This window comes from Crinia signifera, chromosome 9 (genome assembly GCF_055691185.1).
Source record: "Crinia signifera chromosome 9, ASM5569118v1, whole genome shotgun sequence".
Taxonomy (NCBI): Eukaryota; Metazoa; Chordata; class Amphibia; order Anura; family Myobatrachidae; genus Crinia; species Crinia signifera.
Window position 1 is genome coordinate 42,923,417 of NC_139225.1, and position 21,441 is coordinate 42,944,857.

Consider the following 21,441-nt stretch of genomic DNA (forward strand, 5'->3'; position numbering starts at 1 on the left):
AAGGTAGAGAGGTCAGAGCTCCACCAATCACAGCTAACTCTGGAAAGAACAGCCAATCAGCCTATGAGCTGACTGTTGACCAATCAGAAATGAGCAGCGCTCTGTGGTCCCACCCACTAGCTGCAGGAGATGACTCATCTTCAATTTCAATTTGATGGCGGCATTATACAGGATCGCATGCAGTGGCGGCTCCAGAGGAGAGGCTGCAGCATAGTCCAACATTCAACTTGGGGACCAACACCAACTGCCATTGTCGGGTTGATACCTGTACTAATCCGGCTGCATTGGCTGCTGCTTATCTAGCAAACAGAAAGGGCAGGGGCATATGTCATGGGTCATGCTGGTAATAATGTTCTGTCAGTGGTATAACTACTGAATGGTGAGAAGTGGGAAGCATTGGAATGTGTGCTAGGAAGAGCTGTGTATGTTTATGCCTGTATATCGGGGGTCAAAATGCTATGTTCCTCTTATGCTGCGTTCTCATTGCCGCCCCTCCAAAATCCTGGGTTTTCTTGCCGGATTTTTGGCGGACACGGGCTCTACAGCAGGGGTGTCCAAACTTTTTGCGACGAGGGCCAGATTTGGTGAGGTGAAAATGTGTGGGGGCCGACCATTCAGCCTGACATTCTTTGAATCATTAATCACATCATAATGGTTCCCCACTCTGCCCCCATTCACTGTATGTCACCCAGCGTGCCCCCATTCACTGTATGTCCCCCAGCGTGCCCCCATTCACTGTATGTCCCCCAGTGTGCCCCCATTCACTTTATCCACTCTGCCTCCTTCACATTATATTCCCCTGCCTGACCATCCTTCTCTGTATGTCCCCCAGCCTGCCCCTCCTTCACTGTATGACCCTCCTTCACTGTATGTCCCCCACCCTGCACCCATTCACTCTGTCCTGCATCTGATGCTCCGCACGCTTCTGGCTGGAGGCTGTGGGCCACTTGAAATGACGCGATTGGCCCCCGGGCCGGACTTTGGACATGCCTGCTCTACAGGGTAAATTTGCTAAGATAGGAGTTCTATTGAAGATCGGATGTTGCCCTTAGCAACCAATATTCCACTTCTTATTGAGCACTTTCTAGAACAGGGCTGGGCAACACCGGCCCTCCAGATGTAATGAACTACACATCCCAGGATGCTTTGCATTATTTTTCTTTGTGGCCATGCTGAAACTGATGCAAGGCATGCTGGGATGTGTCATTCATTAACATCTGGAGGGCCGGTCTTGCCCAGCCCTGTTCTAGAAGATGCTATGGTTTCTATGGGTGATACCTCATCTTCATCAGAGCTGCCATCTTAGTAAATTCACCCCTACATCCATCTAATACAGACTTCCTCAAACAACTATGGTAACCATGGTTACAAAAGAGGAGTCCCCCAACAGACATGAATGTACCATGTTTATGGAGGATCTCTTCAGACATCAGTAAACATTACCTGAGGAAGTAGACAAATTGGCGCAGTGAAATACTTGAAGTTTTACGTTCAGACTCCTCCTTTTACAAGACGGAAGTTTCTCTCAAACGGGTATTGGTTACCAGGCCGTGATGATTTTGTGAAAGAAAAAAATGAATAAACAATAATTAAAATACAAATACTGTGTATGTGTCTCTTAATATAAACCCCCTAATGGGTGGTATTTCAAATGTGCAGATGAAATTAGGCTCCACGAGGCGTACCGAAACTCACATTGGATTTAGGTGGTATTCCTCTTATAAAGGTTTCTTTGGTATGGCCCCAGTTCCTTGATTGTTTTGTATTACCTGATGAAGGCCCACAGGGTGATACACACTAGACCACTCTGTACCCACAGCCCTGATCTTCTTGTCACAGGAAGCCATCATAGGACTTAGCATTCCTCCTAATTAAGGTTATCCTCCACAACTGGTTGTGTTTTCAGGATTTCCTTATTAATGTAGATGAGATTAAAGATAGGTCAATAATTGTCCAAACCTGTTCTATAGACATAAATACCGAAATCGTGGCCTGCTGGGGTTACTTGAGGACTGAAGACATCCGTAACAGACCTATGCCATTAACTTACAGTTATTTACTACATTATGAACATATTAATTACATGCAAACATTCCCAGCTTTCAAAACATGGCAGAAGTGACTTCTGATGATTAAAAAAAGCATAGACTTCTGGGTAAAACATTTTCCGTACTCAGGGCATGGAAATGGTCTCTTTATGAAACATTTGCCACACCCGATACATGAAAATGGCTCCTCATCTATGAGTGATTTTTCTGTAAAACATTTCCTGCACTCCTCCATGGAAATTGCCTCCCAACCGTGTGACTTCTCTCATGTTATACAAGATGCTATTTCTGTGTAAAACATTTTTCACACTTGAAAAACAGAAAGGGCCTCTCACCCATAGGAGTTCTATGGTGCTGAACAAGAAACAATTTCTTTCTAAACCTTTTCCCACATTCAGGACAGTAAAATGGCTTCTCATTTCTCTAATGTCATGATCTCTGTACAAAACATTTTGTTCAAATAAATTGTTTCTCCAAAGAGTGGACTCTATGGTGTTTAAGAAGGACAGACTTCTTTGTAAAAGATTTCCCACAATCGGAACAAGAAAATGGCTTCACCTTAGTGTGGCTTTTGTTATGCTTAAGTTGATTTCTGCGTAAAACATTTCCCACACTGAGGACAGAGAAATGACTTCTCCCCAGTGTGAGATCTTAGGTGTTCCACAAGAATCGATTTCTTTGTGAAACATTTCCCACATACAGAATATGGATATGGCTTCTCCCCTGTGTGAGTTCTCCAATGTTCCATAAGAATGATTTCTTTGCAAAACGTTTCCCACATTCGGTATATAACATTTGGCCTCTCATCTGGGTGCTTTTTCTGATGTTCAACAGATTGTGCCACATGTTTAAAACATTTATCATCTTCCACATGTGCAAAAACTTCATCACCACTGAAAGCTGTATGGGAAGCCGTAGCGGAGATACTGGGAAAACATTCGCCATACACAGAGTTCTTAGTTAATATCGCTGAATTATCAGGTATTGGATATAAATTTAAGGTATCTGGTATATCTCCTGGAGAATTGCTAGTGATGTAGTCATCATCCAGTTCACAATACGGAGAGAAGAGGAGTTGTCCATCCAGCATAGTGCCAACGATCTGTCTGTCTGTGAAACACACAATAAATATTTGTTACTAGCTGATAAATCCTTCCCAGCAAAGCTAAGGAGCCGCACTGCCTCATTCACGTTTCACTATCTAAAATCAGCACAAAAAGAGTCTTTAGAACAAATAGTAGAGAGACAATCCGGAAGTAAAGGTCAGTGTCCTCCAATACATTTTGGGATTAGAAAGAAGGGGCCTTATTTTGGTTCATTCTTTCTGACAAAATCCTTCTTAGATGGGCAAAACCATGTGCACTGCAGGTGGGGCAGGTGTTACTTGTGCAGAGAGAATTAGATTTGGGTGGGGTTTTACTTCAAAGTGAGATCTACAGTATATTGCAGTGTAAAAATAAAGCAGTCAGTATTTTCCCTGCACAGAAACAAAATTACTCACCCAAATCTAATTCTCTCTGCACATGTTACATCTGCCCCCCCTGCAGTGCACATGGTTTTGTCCATCTAAGAAGGATTTTGTCAGAAAGAATGAACCAAAATAAGGCCCAAGGTCTCTCTGCTGGTAACAAACATGATGTGAGGGGAAGAGCAGGTGTATTATAGGGGCTGATGGCTCCTGATGTATGAGATACACCAGAGCAGTGGTGGCCAACCTGTGGCTCTTGAGCCTCATGCGGCTCTCCCCCTTGTAAAGTGCGGCTCCTGCTCCCACTGCTGCCATCCGTCTGTCCCAGTCCCCCCTGCTGCCGGTTCCCTGAATCCCTTCTCCTTCTGAGGGGAGGAGAGCGCGCATCGCGCATCTCACCTACCCCTTACTGTGCATCTTTGTGACTGGGCCGTCTGCCAATCAGAGCTCGTGGGCCAGCAGCCAATCAGGAACCGGCCAGCGAGCTTTGATTGGTGGGCGGCCCAGTCACAGGGAAATGAGGGGGAAGGAGACGCGCGGTGTGCTGTGCTCTCCTCCCATTGGTGACATGACAGGAGGACTGCAGGGGGACACCAGACTGTCCTCTCCCCACCTGGCAGCAGCAGCAACAACGGTGAGTGCTGCTGCTGGGAAATTTGCACTGTGGGGGCATACCAGTTTGTGGCACTGTGGGGGCATACCAGCTTTTTGGCACTGTGGGGGCATACCAGCTTTTTGGCACTGTGGGGGCATATCCGGCACCGTGGGGGGCATATGTATATACGGCACTGCACTATTGGAGGCATATTTGTATCACACCCACCCAAGGGGTCAAAATAGACTACGCCCCTTTTTTTTGGCGCATGCGCCTTCGGCGCACGCATGATGTTGGCTCTTTAGCTTGACTACCGATATTTTTCGGCTCTTTACCTCTGACCGGTTGGCCACCCCTGCACCAGAGAGTGTGGGGAGGAGACTGGTCAGATCTCTGGGCTGGTAACTCACAGTGACATGATGTGAGGGGGAGAAGAAGTCTTATAGGGGCTGATGATTCCTGATGTATGAGATAAACCAGAGTGTGAGGAGGAAACTGGTTAGATTTCTGGGCTGGTAACACACAGTGACATGATGTGAGGGGGAGAATGAGTCTAATAGGGGCTTATGGCTCCTGCTGTATGGGATACACCAGAGTGTGAGGAGGAGACTGGTCAGATCTCTGGGCTAATAACACACAGTGACATGATGTGAGCAGGAGTATAATAGGGGCTGATGGTTCCTGATGTATGAGATACACCAGAGAGTGTAGGGAGGAGACTGGTCAGATCTCTGGGCTGGTAACACACAGTGACATGATGTGAGGGGGAGAGCAGGAGTCTAATAGGGGCTGATGGTTCCTGATGTATGAGATACACCAGAGAGTGCGGGAAGGAGACTGGTCAGATCTCTGGGCTGGTAACACACAGTGACATGATGTGAGGGGGAGAGCAGGAGTATAATAGGGGCTGATGTCTCCTGCTGTATGAGATACACCAGAGTGGGGGGAGCAGGATGGTCAGATCTCTGGGCTGGTAGCACAGTGACAGGATGAGAGATGGAGAGCAACCGTGTAATAGGGGCAGATTGGCCCTTATTCTGGTTCACTCACAAAGACAAATTCCTTCTCAAATGGACAAAACCATGTGCACTACACTTGTGCAGAGAGCAATAGATTTGGGTGGGGTTTTACTTCAAAGTGAGCTCTATATTGCAATGTAAAAATAAAGCAGTCAGTATTTTCCCTGCACAGAAACAAAATAACTCACCCAAATCTAAATCTCTCTGCACATGTAACATCTTCCCCACCTGCAGTGCACATGGTTTTGTCCATTTGAGAAGGAATTTGCCTTTGCGAGTGAACCAGAATAAGGGCCATTGTTGCTGATGTATGAGATTCACCAGAGATTATGAGGGAGATTAGATAGTGGGATAATAACACACGGTGACACGATGTAAGGAGGAGTGAATGAGTCTAATAGGGGCAGATGGTTCCGAACTGCCCCACTTGTACTGACAGAGGGTGTAGTAGACTGCTGTAGTGACCATACAGAAAATATGTGAATTAAGTGTGCTTTACTCACCTGTGCTAATAACCTCCTTACACTTCTGATCACCCAGTACACACATCTCTTCTCCCTCTATGTCTTCTACTTTAATAACAGTCACATCTTCTATCTAAAAAATACACAAACAGAATGTCTGAAGTTACGCATAGTGTGGGAATCACACCACTGGCAGTAATGGGCAGCTATCTATCAACAATGTGAGATCTTATAGCTTATGTATAAGGGAAGGGATATACAAGTATCAGGGGTAATACAGGCATTTATAGTCTAAAGCAGTGGTTCTCAAACTCTGTCCTCAGGACCCCATATAGCTCACGGTTCCCAGGTCACCTGACAGGTGCGCTCATTACTGAATGACACAGGTGGAGCTAATTATGTCACTTGTGATTCTGTGAGGAGACCTGCAGCACAAGCACCGTGTGGGGTCCTGAGGACCGGGTTTGAGAACCTGTGGTCTAAAGGTTGAACTTGATGCTTATGTTGTAGCACAATCCTATCTGATAACCAAGTGGGATATTATAATTAACTCTGAGTCCCAAGAGTATAGAAGATGGGGACATCTCTCGGGGGTATTTTTGCTACTGGATCCATCTGTAAGAGACACATGGGGGTAAATGTACTAAGATGGGAGTTCTGTTGAAGATGGGAGGTTTCCCATAGCAACCAACCAGATTCTATCTATTATCTTCTAGAAGGTGCTAAATAAATAAGAAGTACAGTAGAATGGGATTGGTTGCTATGGGCAATATCCGATCTTCAATAGGACTCCTATCTTAGTAGATAAACCCCACAATGAGTACACATATTATTTATATAAATGTGAAATCTCTTTATAGAGCCCACACAGCATAATAACCTTACCCAGTGATGGGAGAGGCTGGTCATTATCCATTAGTACATCCTGGTACCGATCCAGTAACGGGCTGGGCAGGGGGGCACGGTGTCTTCTGCACCCCAGGCCAGAACAATTTTGCAGAAATAGGGCCACTGTGTTTGCAGATCTGACAGCCGGGAAGGTTTATCTCCTTCCTCCCGACTGTCAGTGTCTGGCTGCTGCACACACACGCTGCTGTGTCCAGCAAGCAGCATGAGAAGGGGGCACTATAAGGGGACTCTCCTGCACATCCTGATTATTATTCAGGAACCTGCCATAGGAACCTCTAATTCACAGGTTCCCCCCTCAGCCCCCCCACTACCAGATGAGCCTACTTCCTTATTCCGAGGTAGCTCCGCCCCAAAGCTTGTCTTCTACTCACTCTCTCTGAGTCTGGTCCCTGCTTCCCCCTGGCACCGCACAGGCTGGAGAAAGCTGAACCTGAGAACAGATGCAGACAGAGAACAACACAGAGGTACCCCTGCACTGTAGATATCGTATCTATCTATCTTATCTATCTATCTTATCTATCTATAAAAAACTGAATACCTGGTACCGGCCAACCATTCGCAAGGCGGGTTAGATTGACCAGCAAGGATTGAAATTCGCATTCGAGCGAATATCGTATCTATCTATCTTATCTATCTATCTTATCTATCTATAAAAAACTGAATGCCTGGTACCGGCCAACCATTCGCAAGGCGGGTTAGATTGACCGGCAAGGATTGAAATTCGCATCCGAGCGAATATCATATCTATCTATCTTATCTATCTATAAAAAACTGAATGCCTGGTACCGGCCAACCATTCGCAAGGCGGGTTAGATTGACCGGCAAGGATTGAAATTCGCATCCGAGCGAATATCTTATCTATCTATCTTATCTATCTATCTTATCTATCTATAAAAAACTGAATACCTGGTACCGGCCAACCATTCGCAAGGCGGGTTAGATTGACCGGCAAGGATTGAAATTCGCATCCGAGCGAATATCGTATCTATCTATCTTATCTATCTTATCTATCTATAAAAAACTGTATGGCTGGTGCCGGCAAATCATTCGCAAGGCGGGGTTAGGGTGACCGGCAAGGATTCAAATTCACATCCGAGCAAGTCAACCTGAACAAGGGCCTATGGCCTATGGATTGGCTAGACACGTTTTTTAGTGTGAATGTATACCGGGTACATATTATCAGTAATTAATATTATTAATTACCTGTCTTGTGTCTCCTGTGTCGGTACTTCGTCATTGATCGTTGTCTTGAATCGAAGTTTGCAGTTACCTAAAAAAATAAGAAAAGAGGTGTGATAATATGTTCTCGATACACATTGACACAAAAAAAGGCACTATACTGTATCAATCAATCTATCTATCTATCTATCTTATCTATCTTATCTATCTATAAAAAACTGAATACCTTGTGCTGGCCAACCATTCGCAAGGCGGGTTAGATTGACCGGCAAGGATTGAAATTCGCATCCGAGCTTATATCTTATCTATCTATCTTATCTATCTTATCTATCTATAAAAAACTGAATACCTGGTACCGGCCAACCATTCGCAAGGCGGGTTAGATTGACCAGCAAGGATTGAAATTCGCATTCGAGCGAATATCGTATCTATCTATCTTATCTATCTATCTATCTTATCTATCTATAAAAAACTGAATACCTGGTACCGGCCAACCATTCGCAAGGCGGGTTAGATTGACCAGCAAGGATTGAAATTCGCATTCGAGCGAATATCGTATCTATCTATCTTATCTATCTATCTTATCTATCTATAAAAAACTGAATGCCTGGTACCGGCCAACCATTCGCAAGGCGGGTTAGATTGACCGGCAAGGATTGAAATTCGCATCCGAGCGAATATCATATCTATCTATCTTATCTATCTATAAAAAACTGAATGCCTGGTACCGGCCAACCATTCGCAAGGCGGGTTAGATTGACCGGCAAGGATTGAAATTCGCATCCGAGCGAATATCTTATCTATCTATCTTATCTATCTATCTTATCTATCTATAAAAAACTTAATACCTGGTACCGGCCAACCATTCGCAAGGCGGGTTAGATTGACCGGCAAGGATTGAAATTCGCATCCGAGCGAATATCGTATCTATCTATCTTATCTATCTTATCTATCTATAAAAAACTGTATGGCTGGTGCCGGCAAATCATTCGCAAGGCGGGGTTAGGGTGACCGGCAAGGATTCAAATTCACATCCGAGCAAGTCAACCTGAACAAGGGCCTATGGCCTATGGATTGGCTAGACACGTTTTTTAGTGTGAATGTATACCAGGTACATATTATCAGTAATTAATATTATTAATTACCTGTCTTGTGTCTCCTGTGTCGGTACTTCGTCATTGATCGTTGTCTTGAATCGAAGTTTGCAGTTACCTAAAAAAATAAGAAAAGAGGTGTGATAATATGTTCTCGATACACATTGACACAAAAAAAGGCACTATACTGTATCAATCAATCTATCTATCTATCTTATCTATCTTATCTATCTATAAAAAACTGAATACCTTGTGCTGGCCAACCATTCGCAAGGCGGGTTAGATTGACCGGCAAGGATTGAAATTCGCATCCGAGCGAATATCTTATCTATCTATCTTATCTATCTTATCTATCTATAAAAAACTGAATACCTGGTACCGGCCAACCATTCGCAAGGCGGGTTAGATTGACCAGCAAGGATTGAAATTCGCATTCGAGCGAATATCGTATTTATCTATCTTATCTATCTATCTTATCTATCTATAAAAAACTGAATACCTGGTACCGGCCAACCATTCGCAAGGCGGGTTAGATTGACCAGCAAGGATTGAAATTCGCATTCGAGCGAATATCGTATCTATCTATCTTATCTATCTATCTTATCTATCTATAAAAAACTGAATGCCTGGTACCGGCCAACCATTCGCAAGGCGGGTTAGATTGACCGGCAAGGATTGAAATTCGCATCCGAGCGAATATCATATCTATCTATCTTATCTATCTATAAAAAACTGAATGCCTGGTACCGGCCAACCATTCGCAAGGCGGGTTAGATTGACCGGCAAGGATTGAAATTCGCATCCGAGCGAATATCTTATCTATCTATCTTATCTATCTATCTTATCTATCTATAAAAAACTGAATACCTGGTACCGGCCAACCATTCGCAAGGCGGGTTAGATTGACCGGCAAGGATTGAAATTCGCATCCGAGCAAGTCAACCTGAACAAGGGCCTATGGCCTATGGATTGGCTAGACACGTTTTTTAGTGTGAATGTATACCGGGTACATATTATCAGTAATTAATATTATTAATTACCTGTCTTGTGTCTCCTGTGTCGGTACTTCGTCATTGATCGTTGTCTTGAATCGAAGTTTGCAGTTACCTAAAAAAATAAGAAAAGAGGTGTGATAATATGTTCTCGATACACATTGACACAAAAAAAGGCACTATACTGTATCAATCAATCTATCTATCTATCTTATCTATCTTATCTATCTATAAAAAACTGAATACCTTGTGCTGGCCAACCATTCGCAAGGTGGGTTAGATTGACCGGCAAGGATTGAAATTCGCATCCGAGCGAATATCTTATCTATCTATCTTATCTATCTTATCTATCTATAAAAAACTGAATACCTGGTACCGGCCAACCATTCGCAAGGCGGGTTAGATTGACCAGCAAGGATTGAAATTTGCATTCGAGCGAATATCGTATCTATCTATCTTATCTATCTATAAAAAACTGAATACCTGGTACCGGCCAACCATTCGCAAGGCGGGTTAGATTGACCAGCAAGGATTGAAATTCGCATTCGAGCGAATATCGTATCTATCTATCTTATCTATCTATCTTATCTATCTATAAAAAACTGAATGCCTGGTACCGGCTGAAAGGATTTATGCACCATTTTGTATGCTGTTCTCCATCTTGTCTCAAATGCCTTATAGTGAGTGGAAAATTACAAGTTTCTATTCTGCTTTGTGACAGTCTGCTGCTGCTCAAGGCTGCGTTGCTCAAGGTTATTTCCTGTAAGATGTATTTCATATGTTTTCTACAAAAACTGTCTGTTCTCCCATGTCCTTGTATGATAATAACATATATCCCCTAGACAGTAACTGGAACTCCTCCCTGCTACACCCCTGTATCATCCAATCATCTCTTGTCGAGCCCATGCATGCTATACTGTATAAATATGCTGTATGTGTAAACAATAAACCAGTGTTGTACCTTGCATACATGATGGTCTTCTTTTCTGATCAGCATATACAGGGTTAACACTCACGGAGCTCTAAGGGGGGCCACCAAATTGAGGAAGAAGGGATAAAGGAAAATTGGTTAAAGTCCAACTCCCTATCCAGAGGTAGGTTAGAGTCCACCTCAGGAGGTAGGTTAAAGTATCACCTCCCAACAGCTGGGGGCTCGTCCGGGATTTCGATCTTCGTTCCCGTTGAACTGTTGACACCCATACGTGGTCTGTTGCCTGTTCTCGGATCACGGACATATCGAATCCTGAATCCGTATAGACCTTTACTTCAAAAGTAGTAAAGTTTCAGCTGGTTGTTTTATAGTGTGCACACGCAGATCAGTGATCTGGTACTATATATAAAGAGTGACCTAAGGGGTCCGCTCATTAGTCACCTCAATTTGATCGCCCTTTTTTCTATATGGCCATTTCTTACTATCCCTTTTTTACAGTATAAGTTGTATTACGTGTAATATCCTTGTGTGGTTGGTAAGTGAACACACATGCGATATATGTATTTAACTTGTACATCTTGTGCGGTTGGTAAGTTGACGCACACTAACTCTTTCTCTCTCTTGTCTCATTGATTACTGTATGCCAACAGACTTGCGGACTATATGCTCCCCTCTCTTTGGGGTAACGCAACGTGAGGCTTCATATGCAGTTTTCAGGATAAAACCACTTGACTCTATCCACTGTCACGTAGACAGTCTGTGGTTATAACTAACCAATCATAAACATTAATTTTTATGAGATGTATAAAGTGAATACATAATTCACACAGTATTCAGATAAAGACCAACCCTTTCAGTCTGCTGCTGTAGGTACACTCCTGCCTTACTGAAACGGCGCCCCTGGTCTGGATACTAAGAATTTTTCACGCTCTCATATTTCATCCATTCTCATACTTCATCTACGTCTATGTCACACCCCAGACATCCATACATAGGTACTTGTTTAAATTGTAAATGTAGTATCGTCCTCTGGTACCATAACCCCGACAGAGACGATTATTGGCCTGTCATTAGAGAACCCACAAGATTTAAACTCACAACAAAGACATCATCTAATGGCACCGTTTTAGAATCCGTTATTATATTGGGTTGTCATTTGGATACAGGACTTATTGAAAAATACATTGATCAGACATACCCATTTTTCTTAACAGATATACCAATTAACCTTTTCACATATCCTATTATCTGTCCTGAAACTTTAGACCAGATCCACAAGTTACCTGAAGGTAGACAACTACTCTATTTCCTTGACTTTAGTCAAAACCCTGAACATCAGGAACAAATTAAAAGGTGGAGAAAGTTCTCACACAAACATAAAAGGACATAAACTAAACATGGGTTCAAAAATTAGTAAAAATAAAATAATTTCCTATCCACCACCCTTACCCAATGAAACTTGTAAGGAATATGTAGCCCGTAATTCTTCTACAGACTATTTCCTAATTGACCCCTGGGTAGATAACCTGGCAGGTTGGTCGGAAAAATGTAGTCCCAACCCCTTCCCTAGAGACGGCTCTAATTATCCTTTCTTTATGCAAATGATAAAAGGTCTTTGTCTTGGGGACAAAGAAGCCTTCCCCTGGTATACAGGAGATCCCACCTGGGATATGAAATACATGCGTGCAGGAGGTGAACAATGGCTTATTATTGCACCTTTCTGGCATGACACCAATTTGACAAAGAAACAAAAGAAAATTAGAGACGTCACTGCAAAACTCCATAAAATAGAGGAGACTCGTATCAATAAGGAACTTAAAGTCCTTTCACCTCCACCTTACAGTCCAGTATACCCTTCCCTCACGGATACAGAACTGATAGCCGTGGGTCACCATGTTCTACATCCTACCGCACCTCCACCCAAACCAGATCTTAAATTAGATGATAAAAAGGAAACTAATACCGAGGATATGCCTTTGTTAGAGGGAGAAGAGAAAGGACCTTTAGCAAAAAGCACCAGAGTATCAGCAGACAAATCATTAGTTACTACAGAACTTGGCCCGAAGACAACAAAATCTGGTGCCACCTATGATGGCACAACAACTCAATACTGTCCCTTCATGACAATTGGTGACCAATTACTTGTTAAACCAATTGACATAGAAGACCTAAATAGGATCATTAAACACTGCCCAAAACCCTCTGTAACCGCGGCAGGAACCATTGCCTATCTTAAGAAAGCATGTGTAGGCAGAAATTACACCCATGATGACATAAAACTGATTGTCGATAATGTAATCGACCATCACCATGCGTGGGATTGGGATAAGATCAAAAGTTTCAAAAACATTACAACCACGGTAGGAACAGCAAACTACCCCTTAAATAATTCAGACGCAATAGCCACAATGTGGACAGAAATAGAAGCAGGGATGACCAAGATCTTCAAAATGAGGTCCTCATTGCCTGTCACAGTGGCGTGTAAACAAAAACCCACTGAATCAGTCACTGAATTTTGGAAGAGATTTAAAAGATGCTGGACTGAGGAAGCGGGACTATTTCTTGAAATATTCCCCTTACTCATTTCCACCTTTATCAATAACCTACACCCCTCCATTTCCACGCCAGTTAAACAAAGTATCTCTTCCTGGACTTCAGACACCCTCCAAGAATTTGAGACCCATTTGTATGAAAAGGAGGCAGCTGGATGTTTTGACATGAAAAAGACAATTGTCACAACACACAGTTATCAACAAGACAACAGGGGCCCATCAAATAGACAGAGTAGGGCACCCCAATATGGTCAAAGGAAACCCTTCAGACCACCACAAGGCCCACCACACCAACACCATCGGGCCCCTCTTTACAACAGAGATAATAACACTGGCACAATAGCAAAAGACACAACATGTTACAATTGTGGCCAAGACACACACTGGGCTAGGGAATGCCCATTCCCACCCCAAAGACCACAACAACCATATCGACCTCCACCAGGCACACACAAGTCTCAGCAACCATCTTTCACACAAGGGCCACCCAGAGCAGCACGTGGCCCCACACCCGTCCAAGAACATGTACGTTTTAGAGTTGATTGGTCCGACCCCACCTTGTGACGGGGCCCGAAGGAGGGTGTCCTATCTTTTGTACAATTCACCACACACTGGGAAGACGCACCCCTTATCACTTTATATGTTAATGGAAAGAAGCTACCCTTTTTGGTAGATAGCGGTGCCACAACCAGTGTCCTGTGTTCATTACACTATGATGGTGAATTGCAAAAGACTACTCCTTCAATGGGAATCAATGGGATACCCACTGACACTTATCTGACTGACGAACTGACCATACAGTCCATGAACGGACATTACTTAGGAGAACATCAGTTCAGGGTTATTTCAGAATGCCCTGTCAACTTGTTGGGAAGGGATCTTTTCAACAAATTCCACATCTCCATTACACCCTCACCCAAAGGAAGTGGACTTCACGTCACTTCACCACACTTCCTAATGTCCCAAGATTCACTTGATACCTCAATTGACAAAATCAATGCAGAAATTTGGGCCAAGGGTCCCTATGACACAGGCCTCATACCCTGTACACCATACAAAGCCAAACTCAAGCCAGACTCTAGTCACGTGTACAGCAAACAATACCCTTTATCATCAGAGAAAATTGACGGTCTTAGACCAATGATACAGGAGTTTTTAGAAGAAGGCATACTGAGATATGTGATCTCACCATACTGCACACCCATCAACCCGGTCGCTAAGGCTGATGGAAGTATTAGATTTGTACAGGACTTGAGGAAGGTAAATGACCTCATAGTCCCAATTGCACCAATAGTGCCAGACATTAACACACTCATTTCAGCCATCCCTGCAGACGCAGCATTTTTCACAGTTGTAGATCTGAAAAATGCATTTTTCAGCATTCCAATAGATGCAGAAACCAATTACTTTTTGCTTTCTCTTTTGAAGGTAAACAAATGACTTGGTGTCGTTTACCACAAGGCTATATTGACTCCCCAGTGGTCTATAGCATAGTCCTCCAAGCCACATTGGCACCCTGGCACCCCCCCTGTGGTTCAGTCCTGCTACAGTATGCAGATGATCTGCTACTCTGTAGTCCAACGGAGGAGGCCAGCCGGGAAGATGGTATATCACTATTGAACTGGTTATGTGAATGTGGACATAAAGTGTCCAGAACAAAAATGCAATGGTGTCAAAAGCATGTCAATTACTTGGGTTTTGTGCTCTCTGAGGGAGAAAGGAAAATCAGTCCACAACGCATACAGTCTGTACTGGGCCTGGTCACCCCAGCTACCCAGAAGGATATGCTGTCTTTCTTGGGTATGGTAAACTACTGCAGACAGTGGATTTCTGATTGTTCCTATTACGATAATATCTTGAGACAGTGCACACTCAAAGACAAACCCAAAGTCATACAATGGTCAAATGAAATGTTTTCTGCATATGAAAAGCTCAAAGCAATGTTAGTTAAAAGTCCCGCGCTTGGTCTCCCCAACTATGTTTTGCCATTTCATTTGTTTGCAAGGGACACTTGTAAAACTGTGGCGGGCGTGCTCACCCAAGGTCATGGAGGCAAAATGCGCCCTGTCGCATTCTTTTCAAAGGTAATGCCGGTCACTGTACAAGGAATGCCTGCTTGTCTTCGAGCGCTGGCTGCCTGTGCAATGGTTGTTGAAATGGCTGCCACACTCACTTTAGGACACAACACCATCCTTCACACTACCCACAACGTCCTGTCCATCTTAAAAGGCTTACATACGCAACACATGTCGGCCCAAAGACTTAGTGGTTACGAGGTACTCTTACTAGGTAACCCATCACTTGTTATCAAATATGCTACAAATACAGAAGGACCTGTGCCCATACTTAATGCCCTTTTAGGCTTAAAAGGACCTGATGACGAAGCACCTCCCCCACATGACTGTTCTCTGACAATCGACTCAGAAACTTCACCCAGAAGTGACATGTCGGCTGTACCCATACCCGACGCCGACATAATTTTTGTCGACGGCTCCTGCAGTCGACCAAATGACAAAACATACCAGGCAGGCTACGCAGTAGTTAAACTTCCTCAAACTGTCCTTGAAGCAAAAGCAGTTCCTCTGCAATCAGCACAGGCTGCTGAGCTAATCGCTCTCACCAGAGCTTGTCACTTGTACACAGGAAAACCTGTCAACATTTACACAGACTCCAAATTTGCTTATGGCGTTGTTCACGACCACGGCATGATTTGGCAGCGCCGAGGTTTCACAGGCGCTGATGGAAAAGGCATCTCACATGCCCAACTTATTGCTGACTTATTGCACGCAATCACATTGCCCTCACACATTGCCATTCTCCATTGCAAAGCACATACTGGTGGAAAAGATGATATCTCACGGGGCAATGGCCTCGCTGACACTGCTGCAAAACAAGCTGCTGCCACATCCACATACAACCTCACACTTACCATAATGTCACCACCGTCACTAGAAGACACATACTTACTTACAGAATTACAGGCAACTGCCTCTAACTCTGATTTATCAGATTGGACATACCCAATTCTGCAGAAGAATCCACGGACTGGATTAATCTGCAAAGAGGGGAAACCCTGTATCCCCCAAACAAGTGCCTCACTGTTCATAGCACACTATCACGGAGTAGGTCACCACAGCAAAGTCACGACAACACTGCTCCTCACCAATGATTTTTACATCACAAATGCAAAAGAACTTGTCACCCAATATGTTAGTAGATGTATTGTGTGTCTTAGAAACAACCCTAACAATCCCAATAAAGCAAAACACCAACATCTTGAATACCCCACCACTCCGTTTACTCACCTGCAGATTGATTTTACCCATATACCAGGTACAGGGAAACAGGAATACGCTTTGGTCATAGTTGATATGTTCTCACGCTGGCCGGAGGCATATCCAACAAAGTCTGAAGATGCAAAAACTGTAGCCCGCATTCTCACGCAGGAGATCATTCCGCACTGGGGATGCCCGCTACAAATCAATAGTGATAAAGGTTCTGCTTTTACTGCCAAAGTCACTGCTGAACTAGTTAAAGCCCTCCAAATAGATTGGAAATTCCACATTCCGTACCACCCACAGAGTTCAGCTATTGTCGAACGCATGAACCGCACTTTGAAGGATAAATTGAGAAAGGCTACTGGGGGCACCTTCACAAAATGGAAGCAAGTCCTTCCTATTGTGTTAGCTGAAATAAGAATGACGCCACAAAAGACTCTAGGTTACTCCCCTTTTGAAATACTAATGGGACGCCCCTTCCCCACCCCCTGGGCAAGGAAACCACTAGTCACACAAGCAGGAGATTTAGAAGTAATCAGAGAAGAATATGTAAGGACTTTAATACACAGACTAGACGAAATTGAACATGAAGTTGTACTTAAAAATCCTTGTCATCCACAGAAACCTACACATCCATTCCAAGTCGGAGACAAAGTTGTGGTTAAAGTCCTTCCACGCAACAAGAATCCAGGTGATTTCTCCTACGGTCCTGAGACAGAGGTGGTCGCTGTGACAAGAACTGCTGTGCTCACCGATGACAACCCAACGTGGATCCACGCATCCAGAGTGAAGAAAATCCCTACTCCAACTACTTTCGACACAGAGGTCGACACTGATCCTGAGATTGACACAGACCGGACCAGTGAGGTACTAATGGGAGTTAATAACTCTGACCTCCTACGAGGAGAAGAATTGCCGGTAGGGGATCCAGACATCGAGGAAAACGGAATTCCTACTGAGGCCGAGAGGACCCTTGAAGGAAATGATTCCCCCTATCTTAGCTCTGCTGACTTTACTCGCTCTTGTTCTTTATAATTTCTGTACCGCAGAAGTGGATATTACCAGTCAGGATGATGTGCTTACCCTTTGGTACAATTCATCTACCACTCGCGTGGCCACTTACCGAATAAACTATGATACGGTCATACCTAGTAACATGTGGTCCATGCCATCCAAATCAGCTCTCAGCCAGACTAAAAATGTATATATTTGTGTCACAGATGATTATTATTGGGGAAATAACTGCAATTATTGGGGAGCAGTGGGGTGGAATTCAGGTATCGACTGGGCATACAAACCCACCTTGGCTATTGATCGAAAGGACAAGTATGGTAAGCCATTACTTTCTAGGATGACTATCACTAAGGATGACGGTAGATATGACTATTATTGCACTATAAATATTGAAAATCCCAGCCCCAGTGATGCTGGAATGTAATTTCTAGGGGTATGGTGGGGAGGTGGATATGCCAGTGATAGACAACAATTCTATCTCAAAGATATGTTTAACAATCAGGAATACCTTTCCCTCCGTAAGCCACCATCCCCCGCCAGGCCCCAGCCATTATCCCCATTCAAACCACACATAAGTACCTTTAAAGATATGGTTGCTATCAGTAATCCCACATATGAGGACACCATGTCCATAGAGACAGGTTTAGCTGATGTGAATTTTTGGTTAGAATGGATGAAATACAATGCACGACAGACTAACCGAACTGACTGTTATGTATGTGCTAAGTCCAGACCCCACCTTGGTACCGTCCCCCTTAACATACCAGAATCAGAGGATGAATGTTTTTTTACCTTATACACTGGCAATAAAACTAAAGATAATGAATGTGAGTTATGGAAGAAGAACTACCCCATCTTAGGAAAAAACACCAATCCAGGTAACACAATCACCATATATCCAGGCAACTATACTTGTTACTGTTCTAATGTCACTAAGGGGGTAGATCTGAAAACATTCCCGGATGGTTACTGTGCCATCCGTAGGTATGTAACCTTACCCATCATGAAGAAATCCCTTGGTGACATTTATTTCATTTGTGGGGACATGAAAATTAGAGCAAAGCTTGACAGTGTATGGAGAGGCGAATGTGCTCTCTCAAAAATCATTATGCCTATCCATATTTTGCCAACAGCCATTGAAACACCTTCACCCCTACCTGACCCACACCCTAGACAAAAGAGAAGTACCCCACTGGAAAGCTTTGACCCACACGTATACATTGATACTATTGGTGTACCCCGGGGTGTCCCAGACGAGTTCAAGGCCCGAGATGAAGTGGCTACTGGCTTTGAATCTCTGCTGCCCCAGGTTACAATCAATAAGAATGTTGCATGGATAAACTATATGTATTATAATCAACAGAGATTTGTTAATGATACAAAGGATGCCTTGAAAGGTATTGCAGAACAACTGGAGGCCACATCACAGATGACATTCCAGAATCGCATGGCCCTGGATATGATCTTGGCCGAGAAAGGTGGTACATGTGTATACATAAACACAGTTGCAGGATGTTGCACCTTCATTCCTGACAATACAGGTCCCAATGGCAAAGTCACACTAGCCATTAAAAAATTAGAAGACTTATCCCGAGAGCTCAAGGAAAACTCAGGTGTCACTGACCCCTGGGCTGCTTGGTTCGGCTGGATGAGCAACTGGAAACATGCCTTAACTCAACTAGGTATCATTACACTTACTGTACTTCTGTTCATCATAATCGTTGCTTACTGTATTTTTCCACTAGGCAGGAGAATAGTTTCCAAATATCTAGGTACCACAACACCTGTTGCTATTATGTATATTGATCTTTCCTCTGAAACCCCTACACCCGATGACTATGCTACATATGTGAGGGAACAGCGTATTAAAAGGAAAAGCACACGTGAGAATCAAATAATTTAAATAAATTATGATTCTAAGAGGGGATTGAAAGGATTTATGCACCATTTTGTATGCTGTTCTCCATCTTGTCTCAAATGCCTTATAGTGAGTGGAAAATTACAAGTTTCTATTCTGCTTTGTGACAGTCTGCTGCTGCTCAAGGCTGCGTTGCTCAAGGTTATTTCCTGTAAGATGTATTTCATATGTTTTCTACAAAAACTGTCTGTTCTCCCATGTCCTTGTATGATAATAACATATATCCCCTAGACAGTAACTGGAACTCCTCCCTGCTACACCCCTGTATCATCCAATCATCTCTTGTCGAGCCCATGCATGCTATACTGTATAAATATGCTGTATGTGTAAACAATAAACCAGTGTTGTACCTTGCATACATGATGGTCTTCTTTTCTGATCAGCATATACAGGGTTAACACTCACGGAGCTCTAAGGGGGGCCACCAAATTGAGGAAGAAGGGATAAAGGAAGATTGGTTAAAGTCCAACTCCCTATCCAGAGGTAGGTTAGAGTCCACCTCAGGAGGTAGGTTAAAGTATCACCTCCCAACACCGGCCAACCATTCGCAAGGCGGGTTAGATTGACCGGCAAGGATTGAAATTCGCATCCGAGCGAATATCATATCTATCTATCTTATCTATCTATAAAAAACTGAATACCTGGTACCGGCCAACCATTCGCAAGGCGGGTTAGATTGACCAGCAAGGATTGAAATTCGCATTCGAGCGAATATCGTATCTATCTATCTTATCTATCTATCTTATCTATCTATAAAAAACTGAATGCCTGGTACCGGCCAACCATTCGCAAGGGGGGTTAGATTGACCGGCAAGGATTGAAATTCGCATCCGAGCGAATATCATATCTATCTATCTATCTTATCTATCTATAAAAAACTGAATGCCTGGTACCGGCCAACCATTCGCAAGGCGGGTTAGATTGACCGGCAAGGATTGAAATTCGCATCCGAGCGAATATCTTATCTATCTATCTTATCTATCTATCTTATCTAGCTATAAAAAACTTAATACCTGGTACCGGCCAACCATTCGCAAGGCGGGTTAGATTGACCGGCAAGGATTGAAATTCGCATCCGAGCGAATATCGTATCTATCTATCTTATCTATCTTATCTATCTATAAAAAACTGAATGCCTGGTACCGGCCAACCATTCGCAAGGCGGGTTAGATTGACCGGCAAGGATTGAAATTCGCATCCGAGCGAATATCTTATCTATCTATCTTATCTATCTATCTTATCTATCTATAAAAAACTGAATACCTGGTACCGGCCAACCATTCGCAAGGCGGGTTAGATTGACCGGCAAGGATTGAAATTCGCATCCGAGCGAATATCGTATCTATCTATCTTATCTATCTATCTTATCTATCTATAAAAAACTGAATACCTGGTACCGGCCAACCATTCGCAAGGCGGGTTAGATTGACCGGCAAGGATTGAAATTCGCATCTGAGCGAATATCGTATCTATCTATCTTATCTATCTATAAAAAACTGTATGGCTGGTGCCGGCAAATCATTCGCAAGGCGGGGTTAGGGTGACAGGCAAGGATTCAAATTCACATCCGAGCAAGTCAACCTGAACAAGGGCCTATGGCCTATGGATTGGCTAGACACGTTTTTTAGTGTGAATGTATACCGGGTACATATTATCAGTAATTAATATTATTAATTACCTGTCTTGTGTCTCCTGTGACGGTACTTCGTCATTGATCGTTGTCTTGAATCGAAGTTTGCAGTTACCTAAAAAAATAAGAAAAGAGGTGTGATAATATGTTCTCGATACACATTGACACAAAAAAAGGCACTATACTGTATCAATCAATCTATCTATCTTATCTATCTTATCTATCTATAAAAAACTGAATACCTTGTGCTGGCCAACCATTCGCAAGGCGGGTTAGATTGACCGGCAAGGATTGAAATTCGCATCCGAGCGAATATCTTATCTATCTATCTTATCTATCTATAAAAAACT

At 43.3% G+C, this 21,441-nt stretch overlaps 1 protein-coding gene across 1 annotated transcript; it reads right to left on the reverse strand.

Moving 5' to 3' along the window:
• Positions 1-1,468: 1,468 nt before the first annotated feature.
• LOC146036848 (uncharacterized) lies at positions 1,469-16,687 on the reverse strand. Its single transcript, XM_083160710.1, has 5 exons — positions 16,605-16,687; positions 6,875-6,933; positions 6,145-6,209; positions 5,634-5,727; positions 1,469-3,158 (listed from the first exon to the last, which is right to left on the reverse strand). The coding sequence occupies exons 1-5, from the start codon at positions 16,685-16,687 to the stop codon at positions 2,629-2,631; spliced, it is 831 nt and encodes a 276-aa protein (XP_083016836.1). The 3' UTR covers positions 1,469-2,628.
• Positions 16,688-21,441: the final 4,754 nt, after the last annotated feature.

What these genes read in the sequence shown, in the direction of transcription:
- LOC146036848 (XM_083160710.1), bottom strand. Translation starts at nt 16,687, where the DNA reads ATGCGGGCTACAGTTTTTGCATCTTCAGACTTTGTTGGATATGCCTCC. An exon ending in AGGGACCAGACTCAGAGAGA is followed by an intron (nt 6,210 to 6,874) that starts GTGAGTAGAAGA and finishes TGTCTCTTACAG; the next exon opens with ATGGATCCAGTAGCAAAAAT. An exon ending in TATACTCTTGGGACTCAGAG is followed by an intron (nt 5,728 to 6,144) that starts TTAATTATAATA and finishes TGTATTTTTTAG; the next exon opens with ATAGAAGATGTGACTGTTAT.